Below are 14,806 nucleotides of genomic sequence, written 5' to 3'. Positions count from 1 at the left end.
ACATATTATTATCTCCACCTTGTGTATAAATATAAGAAGGTGTGATACATTGAGAATCAACTAAATAAGAACTGGTTTCTTAGATAACTGTAATGTAACTGTACAATCTTTAACATGGACACCAGATAAGTGGACCATGGATAACACTTAACAATAACTATTGATTTATTTATTTTTCAATTTATCAATAGATAACATGTCATTATTAAAACATTAAAATATCATCATACTCCTAACTTACATTTTCCAAGAAATTTAGTACCTCTTGGCAAAGTAAGCAAAAAGGAGAAAATTGAAAATGTTGATAACACATAGAAGAGCATAAAAAAGGTCTAACCTAGAATGATTCAAATCTTGTCCACCAAACCATTCCATGCCAAATTTTCCACTAACTGAATTAGATACAGTCACCAATATAGAACTCAAAAACATCCCCATAGAACCTGAACACCAAGACAGTGAAGTACAAATACTTTTCATACTTTCAGGTGCTTCTGAGTAAAAAAATTCAATCATTCCTCCCACTGTAAGTATATCAGACAACCCTAATATAATATATTGGAACAATAACCAAAATACAGAAAGTGTATTCCCATTCTTGAATGCTTCAAGCCTCTTAGATTCCATGATTGAAGCCACAAACATTGATATTGATACCAATGCTAATCCTATTCCCATTCTAAAAAGTGGTTGGTAGATTTTTTTGTTTGTTGTTGTACCTTTCTTTTTGTTAATTTTTTTGAATTGTTCAAATGTGATTATGAATATAAGCGATACGATAAGTGGAATCGTTGCTAGAGATTGTGTAGGGATTGTGAAACTAAGTATCTTTCTGTTCATGAGATTCCCTTGTTGTACTAAGAATGTTAAGCTTTGTGCTAAACTACAACTTATCATGATTGTTGTGAGAAAAATTTGAAGAAGTCCTAGGAAGGTTTTTGTTTCCTTAACTTGAACAACACCAATGTTTTGATCCATCAATGCTTTGTTTAAAAACCTGGAAAAAATTACAACATTTTATTTGATCGTGTGATTCTTAATATCTATTTATTCATATTTTATAACATCATTTATTTAGGCACTAAGTTTTACTAGAAGTAATTCAACTGTGTAAATAAGAAGTTGATAAAAAGATAAATAGCTTACTTGAATTTATCATGAGTTTTCTCTATAGGAAGTAATTGTTCCGTGACATCATGATTCAAACTTCCAGAAGTTGACACTTTTCTATTTTTTACTGAAGCAGCAAGTACCTAGAATCAGAAAATACAAGTAATGTTATTAATTAATGAAAAAAAATACATGTAACTCTCATTTTAACACCATTTCTAACATCTTTTTTTAATTGGATGAAATTTATTAATGTATCACCACTATATATAGAATTCAAATTTGTGATAATCACAAATTTCTCAGTTGCGTAGTTAGAAAATCGATGGTCATTTGATCACCTGAATGATTCCAGTCACTGGACTTCCAACGGGACGTTTATATCTATATAAAGAATATCCAGACACGAAAGTGCCCAGTGCTAAGCTTGTAACAAAAACCATTATCATAAAACTTGTGCTCCACCCATATTTTCGTTCAATTGAAACCATAACACTTGTTGATAGAAGAGCTCCTATGCATATACTAAAAAAATACCAACTGAAATAAGAGGAAATTAGGCTCTTGTTGGTTTGATCAAGTTGATCGGCTCCATGTGCTGGCAAGGTAGATTTGATTCCACCATTTCCCATGGCTATACAATAAAGTCCAATGTAAAGATAAAGAGCTTGAATGTTTGACGGTGTTTCGTTTTCTGGCAGTTGTAAATTAGGGTTTTGTGCTTGATATGTAAGCATGAGTAGTCCCTGCATTTCAAATAAAACAAATTATAGAGCAAATTAGAAAAGTAATGAGTGAAGTTTAGATAAATTTTGAGGTAAAAATTCATCTAATCAAATGTTAAAATATATGCAGCTCGATTTGATTTTGAAGAACTAATTTAAAAAATTCGACCTAATTGTACTTAATTTTATGAAGTTTGTTTTATATCGATTGTTAGATATTTAAATTATAAATTATTTTTTATTAATATCTGTATTATAAAATTATGCTAAAATAATAATTTTAATATAGAATATAATATATAAAAATGTTTAAAAATATGAAAAATGAGATAGGTTTAAAAATAGGTTAAACTAAACTAACAAGTATAGATAAAATATATATAAAAAATAATAATTGAATAGAATAGTGCAATATACTATACTAATGAAAGAATAGAAAAATATTAAAAACATATAAGCGATTTAGTGCGATCTTAAAAAATCAATTTAAAAATCAATCCAAACATATTTTTACAAAGGATATTCAAATAGGTTTAATAATATTAGGCTTTATGTTCAATTTTTAAAAGTTAATTACATATTTTAACTTAGAATCTATAATAAATAAACAAATAATTAAGATTTTCATACCACAAATTGTAAGCCACCAGAAATTACAAATACAGTAAATCTGGTTAGGTAGGAGTCACTAATAAATCCCCAAACAATGCTTAGCAGAGAAGCTGTTCCCAATAAATTGGTAACCATAGTTGAAGAATCAGCAATTGAATAATGCATTGACTTAAAAAAATAGTCACCTAATGTCACTGCATTGCATGACACAATCAAGCTCTGCATTATCTCTACAACTGCACTCATAAAAATAGCCATTTGATTTGTTAATATTGATCAAGTCTTAATCATAGTTATACTAAATTATTTAATTTAATTTAATATTTATTATACAATGGATATTTAAAGGAGAAAAGCGATAAAAATAAAATAATTAATATCAAAATGGAGGATGAATTTGTGAACAATTTATATTACAAAATCAAAATTATAATTAAACTTTAAATAAATAAAATTTAGCTTACCACATGCAAGGGAAGCAGCTTTTATTCCACTATGCTTGTTTTGATCTGCTGTCCTGCCTTTGTAATAAGTATATTTACCACTTTCAACATTGCTTAACTCTGGATCCTATAGATATTTGAAATTAAGTGTAAAAAATAGTCAAACATTTCATAAAATAAGAAACTAATAAGCAAAAAATATTAAGCCTTCTAATATACAAGACAAAGTAAAATTATTGAAATAAATGAAAGCCAGAGAAGAAACATACCATTGAAGAATGAAAGATTTCTTTTGACTAAATGAATTAAAGATTATTACTGTTGTTACGCAATATATATTGATGATTTACAAAAGGATGAGTTTAAATAAGAGAGTTATTATTTTATTTTTGAAAATTTAAAGCAAGGAAATCCTTTGGATTTTTATCAGTCTAATTCCTCCCTTTTTAAAAATTATTTTTACCTCTCAATGTTCTCTTTACAACCTAAGAGAGAAAAAACATATTTGATCATGTATTTTTGCCATTTTACGTTAAAAAGAAAATATTTGACTTATCTTCTAAGTTCATATCATTATATAATGACAATATATGTTAACCAATAATTAGTATAATTAGCTTCGGCTACCCAAAAAAATTCTTGGTCTAATGTGTATCTTATACTTATTAGTTTCGTGTATCTGATAATATTCTATTTTATATAGTGTAGAAATATGGGAGAAATAGTTAATATGTTAATTTCAAGGTTTGAAACATGTAATTTTTTTCTTTTTAATAAATATCCAACAGATCGAATTCAACAGGTCACTTTCTTTTTCACCAGGATAATAAGATTATCTGAAAACAATTCTTTATAAAAAAAATAATTTTACCAAAATAAAAATCAATATATATGTTAAGGGTGAGAAGAAGAAATCATGTTATGATTATTTAACAATTAATAAAATACATTAAGTAAAAAAAGAGGATTACAACTATAAATGAGATGCAAATCTTTGTAAATCTGATTCTTTCTTGATATAGCTAGGACTATAATATAATACGGATAGATAAATATATGTGATATTTCAAGAATGACACAATTTTGTTATAAATATTATTTTTATATTAGATATTTATAAAATATTAAATAAGTTATATATTTATTTTTTTATTTAATTTAAAAATTTGTCAAAAAAATTAAAAGCAAAAAATAAATGGTGTTAGATCACTAAAACTAATTGGATATGTGACCTAGGTATTTGTGACCTTCGTTTTATTAATGTAGCTTTATTGGGGAAATCGCTTGGAGGTTGATCTCAGGCGCTTTTGGCTTGTGATGTATTATTATCCTATATGCTAAGAATGGGACCAAATTGTCGAATCCTTCAAGAGCTTAGGCCTTCTAGTTTCTATTCTACTTCTACCTAGTGGAAATGAATATCACTTTAGGTTCTAAAGTTAATGCATCCTCTGATTAGTTTGCGGATAGGTTGTAGAAAAAAATTGGAGCTGACTTTATCACCTCTTTTTGGGAGGATCTTTGGGTGGGGTCAATCCCTCTTTGAGTTAGGTCCCTAGGATTTATTCTATTTCCAACCATCAATATTATATGGGAGTGGTTGGATATATCATGTGTTTTGTGTAGTGGGCCCTTAGAGTCAATCTCTCGTCTCTTTGTTACTTGTGACTTGGTTGCAACATTGTGGTATAGAGTTTTTATGTGTTGGTTGCAACGTTGTGATATAGAGTTTTTATGCATCTGAGGTGGCCTTTTGTCCTTTGTAGGGACGTTTTGTTGCTTTTTGAGGTCTTTATTTTGTTGTGGATTTTCTATAATTAGATATTGTCTCACCTTGGTTTGGAACTCAGTATTACAATATATCATGAAATCCCTGAATGATTTTATTTTTCCAAGTTTATTAACGTGAAAGATTTGGAAGATAAGAGCATTTTTCTACTTAGATGTGTGGCCTACTCATGTCATTTTGTTCTTTTCTATTTAGATATGTGGCCTACTCATGTCCTTTTCTCCTTTCTCCGACTAATTTCTCAACCCTATTCTTTGTTTCAATCAATAGTACTTAAGAGTTTTTAACCCAGATCTTCGAGTGAAGTGTTCTTATAGCCTTTTTTGAAAAAAATTTGTTTAGATGATGGTGGTTATTGGTGTTGAGATCTAACCTATTTTTCCTTAGTGGTGTGGTGGTCTTAGAACGGTTACTTCATTTTGTTATGGTTCTTTAGCGGTTTTGTGGCTTTTCTTCTCCTTTATTTGATTATTGCTTTTCTTCTCCTTTATTTGATTATTTCAGGATTTCAAGAGGTTAGCTTGCTAGCTCTTGTGCATGTGCTTGATTTTGTATTGTAATATCTAACAGTGTTTTAAAAATCAGACCAAACCGATCGAAACGAAAAATCCAGATGAGTCATCGATCTGTTGTGATTATTGAATTAGGTATGCTATTGAACTAGTGAAAACTGATCAGAACCAATGAAAACCAGTGGGTTAAATGCATTTTTTTCAAATAAAGCAGCGTCATTTTGGTAATTTTTAGATTTTTATTTTTGGGTTTGATTTGTTTTGATTATATATTTTAAAAATAAAATATAATTAGACTTTATTGAAAAAAAATCATTCATTTATGTTTCATACCAGTCCATAATGAAGGGAAAAAAAGTCATAAAACCCATCTCTAATCTCTAATCTTCATACAAACCTAGAAAAGAATTCATAATCCTAGGAAAAAAATCCATAATTCATAAATCCTAAGAAAAAAATCCATTGCCTTTGCATATGATCCAAAATCAAAATCGATTGTGGTGCCAGATAAATTCAGAAACAAGTTTCAATGTGATAGAGGGGTATAATATTATTTATTAGTATTTATTAGTATTATTATTATTGGGCTTTTAGTAGTGTTTGGGCTTTTATATTATTAGTATCCATTAAGAAAGTTATATAATGTAGTCTCATAGAGACATTGAGAATCAATCAAAGAAATGAAATTTATCTTTATTCCTTTTATTTTATCTTCTTCATAGTTTATATTTTCCAGCTTATAGTAGTCTTGTTAGGGTTCTTATTTAGCATCCTAACAATTGGTGCTTTCATTTTCGATCTCACTTCCGCTTAAATTCATGACAATATTATTGTTTGATGGAGAAGAAGATGTCTATTGGTGGATTCTTTGTGTTGAGAAATTTTTCAAGGAGCATGAAACACCGGAGTCATTGAAGGTTTTGAAAGCTATTGGAGCATTAAGAGGTTCTGCTTTCAAATGGTGGATATGGTGGTGTCGTTTTCATCGCAGATATAGTTGGGATACGTTTACAACAGCAATATTATGGCGTTTCAAGCCGGAGTGGAGACCCATTTTACCGCTGGATGATGAAGAAGAGGAACCACCGTATGAATCAATGGAGTCCTTTTATTCAACCAGTGATTATATTGAGGAGAACGAAGAAGAAACTGTTGAAGAATCGTCGTTCTTGAACGAGCAAAGTTGTATTGCCGAGGAGAACCTAGAAGAATCACCGGAGCAACCCAATCTATATGACGAAACAAAACCACCACATAAGCAACCCCTATTGCCGACAAAAGATGAGGAAGAGGAACATGCTATGGATTATTGGGACAATGGGTTGCCTTTAGTCCCAAATTCCTCCAACATTGCTTCTCACTGTTTTGAAAATCTTGACGACACTGTTAAAGATGAAACACCACAACAACCAGGCTCTTGCATTCAAAAACCTAATTTGCTTAATTTCCTTCCTCATTGCTCATTAACACATTCCACAACCTGTGTGTGTTCTTATCGACGACCCATTTCCTCTGAAGCAACAGGCAAAGATTTCGACAACCCTATTGTTCTAATTGATGATGGGATACCCCCACTAGAACCTCCCGACGGAATCACGGCCATGGCATCGTCCCTCATGAATCCAACAATTTATGATTCATATATGTTCTTCATCACTGAGGTAAATCTTGATGCCAACTTCTCATGTTACTTTGCTCGGAAAACTTCTCCATTGGGCTCTTCACCGCAACTTTCCAAGAAACCCCTCTGCAATATTGTTGATGGTCCGGGTATCATCAATGGGGTTTTAACAGTGGTAAACACAATCAGTTTCTTTAGTCTAAACCGCAACTTCGCCATCATCTTTGCAAGTTTGGATATGGACCGTTCTTCATGCTTTATGAGCTTTAAATCTGGAAGCACTGTCAGGGGAAGAATTATAGAATTTCTCATGAATTTGGGAAGACTATCCAAGATAGCTATTGGACCTGATGGAAAAATTCTCGATGCTGAAGAGGCTTTTCATATAGCTGGAATCGAAACTAGTTTTTTCGATTTGCAATCGAAAGAAGAACTTCTGTCGGCTATTTTCGCCGAGGTTATGCAAGGAAATTCTGAATTTAGTGACCATTTGACTCATAAGTTAAAACATCATCCTGGTCAAGTTGAGGTTGTTGCTATAACAGAACATATTTTAGATGGAAGTTATTATGTTAAGGCCGCACAAAAAGTTCATGAAATTGATCAACTTCAGAAGCGTAAACAAGATAGGTATGTGCTTCGAACATCGCATCAGTGGCTTGGACCGCAGGTTGAAGTGATTTGACACACAATAAATATGATTGAGAGGGAGATAAATTCTGTTAAGGACAATCAACTTATTGCTGTTTCAAGGAATAAAGCAGTTCATGGAGGAAATCTCCAAGGTACACCAACCGACATTTCCATGGATTTTGAAGATGATATGCATGATGCCAATGATCTTGAGTCTTTCGATAATGATTTCTACAGTGGCAAAACTGAAGATGCTCCCATGGATTACTACTCCGAATACGATGCTAATGCTGATGATTACTTTGATGATAGTGATGATTCTGACCCCGCCGACTCTCGCAGACCTGAGCAAAATTTTACTATATTGAAAGAATCAGATATCTGGCAACGACAGGAAGATGATATCAGTAGAGTAGCAGCAGTTCTTTCCATACTACGGGTTGCTGCGAGTATCCTACTTCGTCATTATAATTGTAGTGTCAGTAAAGTTAATGATGCTTGGTTTGCTGATGAAGAACAAGTTCGAAAAACAACTGGTTTGTTGGAGAAGAAAGTTTATGTGAATCCTGATGATTCACATAGGACAGGAATGCGCAGTGCGTTTCGTGAGTCAGGGTATAAGGCTTTGGACCTTCCTACTTCTTATGTGCCGATTAGAACTCCTACAAGGAAGCTTCTTGCTACACCGACACTTATGGGGACTCCGCTTTATCAAATTCCTGAAGAGAATCGTGGTCCGCAGTTTCATATTCCTAAGGAAGCTCCTGGTGGTTTGCCTTTCATGAAGCCTGGAGATTATCAGTATTTTGGGGCTTTGTTGAATGATGAAAATGAAGAAGAATTTACTCTCGATGAGCAGAAAGAGAGGAAGATTATAAATCTTCTGCTTACAGTGAAGAACGGTACACCACCACAAAGGAAAACATCTTTGAGGCAGCTAACTGATAAGGCTTGTGAGTTTGGTGTTGGACCTCTGTTTAACCAAATTCCGCCGTTGCTTATGCAGCCTACTTGGGAGGACCAGATTCAGGTTCAGCATCAAACTCCTATCAATGTTACGGCACCGTCGAACGGCGGCGTCAGTGCTGCTCCAAACGCGAACCAGTTAGTTACGACGTCGTTGTACGTCGGTGACTTGGAACTGAATGTTAGCGATTCACAACTTTATGAACTGTTTAATCAGGTTGGACAAGTTGTTTTTGTTAGAGTTTGTAGGGATTTGGCTACTCGCCATTTGCTCGGTTATGGTTATGTTAATTTCAAGAACCCTCTGGATGCAGCTAGGGCTTTGGATGTGTTGAATTTTACCCCACTGAAAAACAGCTCTATTAGGGTTATGTATTCTCACCGGGATCCTAGTATTCGGAAGAGCGGCTCTGCTAATATTTTTATCAAGAATTTGGACAAGACAATTGATCATAAAGCTTTGCATGATACTTTTTCTACTTTCGGACATATTCTCTCATGCAAAATAGCTAATGATGGTACTGGCCAGTCTAAAGGTTATGTTTACGTATCTGCTCAGAATGCAATTGATAAGTTAAATGGAATGCTAATCAATGATAAGCAGGTGTATGTTGGTCATTTCCTACGTAAGCAGGATAAAGATAATGTTCTTAGTAAGACAAGATTTAATAATGTCTATGTCAAGAACCTATCAGAGTCATTCTCGGAAGAAGATTTGAGGGTTACATTTGGAGAATATGGTAGCATTACTAGTGCTGTTTTGATGAGAGATGCAGATGGTAGGTGCAAGTGTTTTGGTTTTGTCAATTTTGAAAGTTTAGATGATGCTGCTAAATCCGTTGAGGCTTTAAATGGAAAAAAAGAGTGGTATAACGGTGGAGACTTGGATATAAAAATGCTAGCTAGATCTTCTTTATTCAAACAATGGGATCGAGGAAAAATATCTCCATTTTGGTATTAATTTTAGAACCTTGAGGACAAGGTTCAAGTGAACCCGGCGGCAATGATAGAGGGGTATAATATTATTTATTAGTATTTATTAGTATTATTATTATTGGGCTTTTAGTAGTGTTTGGGCTTTTATATTATTAGTATCCATTAAGAAAGTTATATAATGTAGTCTCATAGAGACATTGAGAATCAATCAAAGAAATGAAATTTATCTTTATTCCTTTTATTTTATCTTCTTCATAGTTTATATTTTCCAGCTTATAGTAGTCTTGTTAGGGTTCTTATTTAGCATCCTAACAATTTATGAGACTACATTATATAACTTTCTTAATGGATACTAATAATATAAAAGCCCAAACACTACTAAAAGCCCAATAATAATAATACTAATAAATACTAATAAATAATATTATACCCCTCTATCACAATGATAAATTCAAACCCAAAATATAACAAATTCAAATCAAAACAAACCAAATCCAAAAACAAAATCACTCCCAAAAATTTCAAATAGAAGACATTTTCCTCAAAATTACATAAAGATATTCTCATTTCCTCAAATATTTAACTCGCAGCTAGAAAAAAGACAATGTATTAAAATCCAGAAAAGAGAAGCAATTTCCATTTTCATCTAATCCATCGCTTCAGAAAAACCCAAACTCAGACATTTTCAACAATTTCCATTTTCATCAATTCAGAAAAATGGCAATGTATTCTCATCCCAAACACAAGTCAGAAATTTTCAACAATTTCCATTTTCATCAATTCAGAAAAATGGCAATGTATTCTCATCCCAAACACAAGTGTTCCTCATCTTCAACAAATAGAAAAACCTGTCTGCAAACACCAATGGCATCAACTCTAAACATCATCACAAGAACAAATCGTTCAAGACGAAATCGTATATTGGAATAAAATCATTTTATTTTCCCGCAAAGTCATGAGCCAGGAGAAGAGAAAGCACACTCTGATATCATTTAGTGCTTTGCCTATAAAATTACATATGCAGTATTGCATTTTCATCTATGAAGCACGGACACCTCTAGGAGTAGGCGTGTCGCGGTGTCCGACACGCGTCGGTGTCAGACACTTGTATGACACCCGTACGACACGTGTCGGAAAAGTCAAACAAGTGTCGGAAAAGTCAGACAAGTGTCCCCTAAAAAATGGTTTTTTTTTTTGCGCCGACACTCTTTTAATCAGTGTCCGACACTCGTATGACACTCATACCACATATTTCTGACAACTTAGACAAATATTTCAAACAAAAATTTGTTTTATTTCTTTACTTTAAATCACATTTATATATTTTTTGGACAAATCTCACACAGATCTAAAAGAGTTAAACATGTATTGAAACAATGTTATCAATAAAGAATTTCAGACATTAATTTTGATCAATATATGGATAAATGAAACTCAATTATTAGCTTATATGTAGCGGTGTCGGTGTCCTATGTTTTCAACATTATCGGTGTCGGAGTGTCCGTGTCGTGTCGTGTCCCGGTGTCCGTGTCAGAGTCTGTGCTTCATAGATTTTCATTGACATCAAACAGTCCTTAATTATAAACATTACCAAGATACGATGAATTAGAGCTAACCACAAAATATACCTCAAGAACTTTTCACTCATATCGGGGAATCTCACCACCCATTACCCTCCACGGACCGCCATAAAACTTGGGTTTCATGAGAGGAACTGCTTTCCCAGGGTGCTCTTCCCAGTACTTTTCCTGTGATAAAGCAAGATTCATTGTAAAGATCAGAATTTCAAATATAGGTTCTCCTAATGCATAACCCTTAAAGTTAATAGAATAGAACATATTAAGATGGAATTGAAAGTATGGCAAAATCTCAAACCAACATGATTTTGATAAAAAATAATCATCAATTGATGGTTACGCCATTTAACTGTCAAACATCACTCTCTTCGTCACAAGGTGATAAAGAGCAAGGTAACAAAAAAGGCTCAAAACCAATAAGTGAAAATGTGCGTAGTGATTTTTATCGTTAACCAACAATAATTAACCTGAAGCAAGAACACGGAACATTTTACATACAGACCTATTTTAAAATAGAGTACGAGCATAGAAGAACAGAAGCAGATAACACAGTTAAACAAGCCTTATAATCAAACTAAACAGTGCCGTTTATTAGTAATATGGAGTACCTGTTGCACTTCAGAAATAAGTACGATACAGATACTGCTATAAAAATGTAGAATGATATACAACTCTTCAGATACCAATAGAAATAAAACATGAATCCCTCTAATCACTAACCCTTTACATCTCACGTTGGGGAACAAGCATGCGCAACCCAAGATGATAAAACATGCTCAAATTCACGAACAAGTAGGAAGGAAAAAAGAGGTGAGGTTCGTTGAATCATTTACAGCTCTGTTTTTGCATGGCAGAACACAAGGGCTTCTTCCTTTCCAAAGACTAAATATGTCACTCTCTCTCAGCACACTGCACCTTTTAGATTTAGAACTTTTTTTTTTTTGCGCAGAGAATGGAGTAGCTTTTTTCTCCCCAACAGAAGATAAAGTCCCCCCGTGACACCTCACCTCTTTATGTTCCACAACAAAATGAACTTGTATATTCGTAGAGTACTACAACGTAAGTCAAGATCTGATCTAAAATCTAAAATCTAAATTTCACTATATAATACTTGAATTTCAATTCAATGGCATGTATCGGTTGTGCTTTCCACATGTTATAAGTTTAACTAGGCAAAACTTTCTCTAAGGGTGTGAGAAATTATCAATTCCTCAGCTTCTCACAGTATTCCTTCTTAACTTTATTTTTTCTGACAAATCATCTAAAACAAGAAAGACGTCTCTATCTCTATCATTTTCTTGAAGAAATTCAACCACTGTCATGTTTTAGTTATTCATAGTTAGTTATTCATAGTTAACACGTCGACATCGGTAATAATTTGAAAAAAAGTTAAAAGCAAACCTAATCACAGGTGTCTGTGTTAGTTTTGGACACCGACCGATACGATACACTTTTTATCAGAGGTGTCAGTGCAACACAGTCGGCAACACACTGTCAGAAACTAACTGCCAAATGACTCTAAACTGATGCTGCAGTATCAGAATGTTGAAACTGTAGAAGTCAATATTGAAGTTAGCCCTAAATCCCAATTGAACACTAAATTCCTTCAAATAAACAAAACCAAATCGCTCAACATAATTCATAACTGAAGTCTTTGTTTTCCCTATTCCCAAATTTTAGTGTCTAAAAATACCCTAACTCTACAATTTCAGCGGAATTGCCGATTTTAATTAGTACTAATAAATGCCGGTAAACAGAATAATAACGAAAAATAACCTTGTAGAGTTGTTCGGTGATAGCGGCACCGATGACTCCGGTGTAGAAAGCGGCTGTATAAGTAACAACAACAGGAGTGAAAGATTTAGGTCTTCGGTAAGGTTCAACCATGTCCCATAGAAAGGTTTTCTCCCATTTTGTGTACAAATAATCTGCGTATTTTCTCCATACATAACTCGCCATTGATAAATTGTGAATTCAGAATCGAATGAGGAGAGTGAGAACTGAGAAAGAGATGAACAGCGTCACTCTGATTTGGTTTCGATCGGAAAGAGAGCCGTGGGATGAGAGTATCGTGTGTTTTCTACTGCCGCTATCCTCAAGTTAAATTTATCGGGTATAAAATGAAGAATTAATTTATTTTGTTAAAAAGGATTTGGGTTAATTTTGTAGAATTATTTTAATGATTTGATGATTAGTTGAACTCATTGTAATGTTAATTAGGTTTGTTTGAATTTGAGACAAAATTTCATCAATCTAAAACTAAAAAGGTATGTGTTTCGTTTTGGTTAAGGATGATTAATTAAAAAAAACGATAGGATTGAATTCAATTTAATATGGTTTATTTATAATTGATTTTTTATTTTATAATTATAATTTGTTTATTTTTTATCTATCATATAAAAAAATGGAATGGTCTAGAAAAGACTAAAATACTCTACTTGCTCACTAACGTTTCGCGTAGATAGCTTCCCCAACCTTTCTTCTTTTAGGCTTTGCCATTTATTTCTTCTCATTTTTTCTCTCAGTGATTCTCTCTTTCTTTCTCTTTCACGATTATTTTTTCTTTCTCTCTCTCACGAATCCTCTTTATTTTCTTCTCCCTTCTTCTAACTCTTCCCCTTCTTCCTGTTTTTATTCTTTCTACTTTCTTTTCTCTATTTCATAAGATCTATTTGATTTCTAATTTCACTCTTTTTTTTCTTTCTTCAGATTTTTCATGTTTAATCTCGAAGGTTTTAACTTTTTTCGTCATCAACAACAACAAAGGATTTGTAGGTAAAAAATATAGAAGAAAGTTTCAGCGATTCAAATCTATAATATAAGAAAGTTCTATCTTTTTGAACTTTCTATGTGGTGCTGCCAAGTGGCTTAGTCTTAGAGCATGTCATACCCCAAATTTGTCCTACCCTTTTACTTTCATTTGGCTTAGGCTTTTCATTCATCTGCATACCTCCATTAGGGCATTAACATGACCTCACATTCATTCATCAAATAAACATACACAAAGCATGGGATCATTTGTCGTGGACTAGGGTTTATTTCCCTGGTTATTTGAATCGAGACTCTTTAATTAGGGTTTCGAGCTCGTGCACATCTCATCAAGTCTTTTGTTATAATGATCATACAGTAGTTGGAAACTTTGACTCGCTCGGGTAGATTTCTTATATAACAAGTGTTTGAGTTGGTTTTTAAAGCCAAAGAATAAATGGAATTGAGGTTCTTAATGTGCGTGCTTGGAAAAGAGTGAATTTGAAGATATGAGCTCATGGGTTGACTTTTGGTCAGCAAAGTCAACCATAGAAGGTTGACTTTTGTAAACCAACCTCTATTATTTTGCTCATCTTTTGACATTTGGCCGACACTACATTCTTTGATTATGTCATGGTGCCCATTCAAAAAGAAAGGAAGAGAAGATTTTAAACTCAAAATAACACAAATGGAGGAAAAGAAGTCATCATTCAATATTCATTCAAGTATCATTCATGATCCACTCATAAGAATGTTCCATTCAAAGTTGCGAGCATGAATTCAAGTATCAAGAGTTAAGTTACAAATATCATCCTTTTTTCTCATTCAAAAAAAAACATCCAAGGTCATTGTAAAAGTTCTATCATGCTCACATCCCCATATAAAAACCATTACAAACTATCAGTAACTTTCAAAGTTATTTCAATAAACATCCATATACAAAAAATACATGTTACAAAGCCTAATGCCCATGTCTAATCTTTTTATTCTATAACATTGAACCTCATGCTATGCGACTTCGTCTCCACCCATCTTCATAACCATCTTGTTCTTTCCATGCTCAAGATATCCAAACACCAAAGGCTGTTAGTTCATAAGCGACGCCCGCTGTAAACAAAAAGGGAAAGCACTCGG

The 14,806-nt window shown here is 33.0% G+C and overlaps 1 protein-coding gene and 2 pseudogenes across 3 annotated transcripts; 1 reads left to right on the top strand and 2 right to left on the bottom strand.

The window, feature by feature from the left end:
* Nucleotides 1-255: 255 nt before the first annotated feature.
* Nucleotides 256-4,756, bottom strand: LOC131629317 (protein NRT1/ PTR FAMILY 4.2-like; annotated as a pseudogene).
* Nucleotides 4,757-6,009: 1,253 nt separating this feature from the next.
* Nucleotides 6,010-9,372, top strand: LOC131629316 (uncharacterized; annotated as a pseudogene).
* A 657-nt stretch (nt 9,373-10,029) lies between these two features.
* On the bottom strand, nt 10,030-13,047 carry LOC131629323 (uncharacterized protein At4g29660). Of its 3 annotated transcripts, none has more exons than XM_058900111.1 (3): nt 12,701-13,047; nt 10,976-11,095; nt 10,030-10,351 (listed from the first exon to the last, which is right to left on the bottom strand). In XM_058900111.1, the coding sequence occupies exons 1-2, from the start codon at nt 12,881-12,883 to the stop codon at nt 10,988-10,990; spliced, it is 291 nt and encodes a 96-aa protein (XP_058756094.1). In that variant the 5' UTR covers nt 12,884-13,047; the 3' UTR covers nt 10,030-10,351; nt 10,976-10,987. The 3 variants fall into 3 exon arrangements, with proteins under 3 accessions (XP_058756094.1, XP_058756093.1, XP_058756095.1); XM_058900110.1 differs by having other exon boundaries at nt 10,030-10,199; nt 12,701-13,046; XM_058900112.1 differs by having other exon boundaries at nt 10,030-10,195; nt 12,701-13,046.
* Nucleotides 13,048-14,806: the final 1,759 nt, after the last annotated feature.

This window comes from Vicia villosa, unplaced genomic scaffold (genome assembly GCF_029867415.1).
Source record: "Vicia villosa cultivar HV-30 ecotype Madison, WI unplaced genomic scaffold, Vvil1.0 ctg.000556F_1_1, whole genome shotgun sequence".
Lineage (NCBI taxonomy): Eukaryota > Viridiplantae > Streptophyta > Magnoliopsida > Fabales > Fabaceae > Vicia > Vicia villosa.
Note: the sequence above shows the minus strand (reverse complement) of the source record. Positions and strands in the feature narration are given on the sequence as shown.

Excerpts from the sequence above, each read along its gene's own strand:
- LOC131629323 (XM_058900111.1), bottom strand. The coding sequence starts at position 12,883 with ATGGCGAGTTATGTATGGAGAAAATACGCAGATTATTTGTACACAAAA. Across the intron at positions 11,096-12,700 it reads TCACCGAACAACTCTACAAG|GAAAAGTACTGGGAAGAGCA; the intron begins GTTATTTTTCGT and ends GCTTTATCACAG.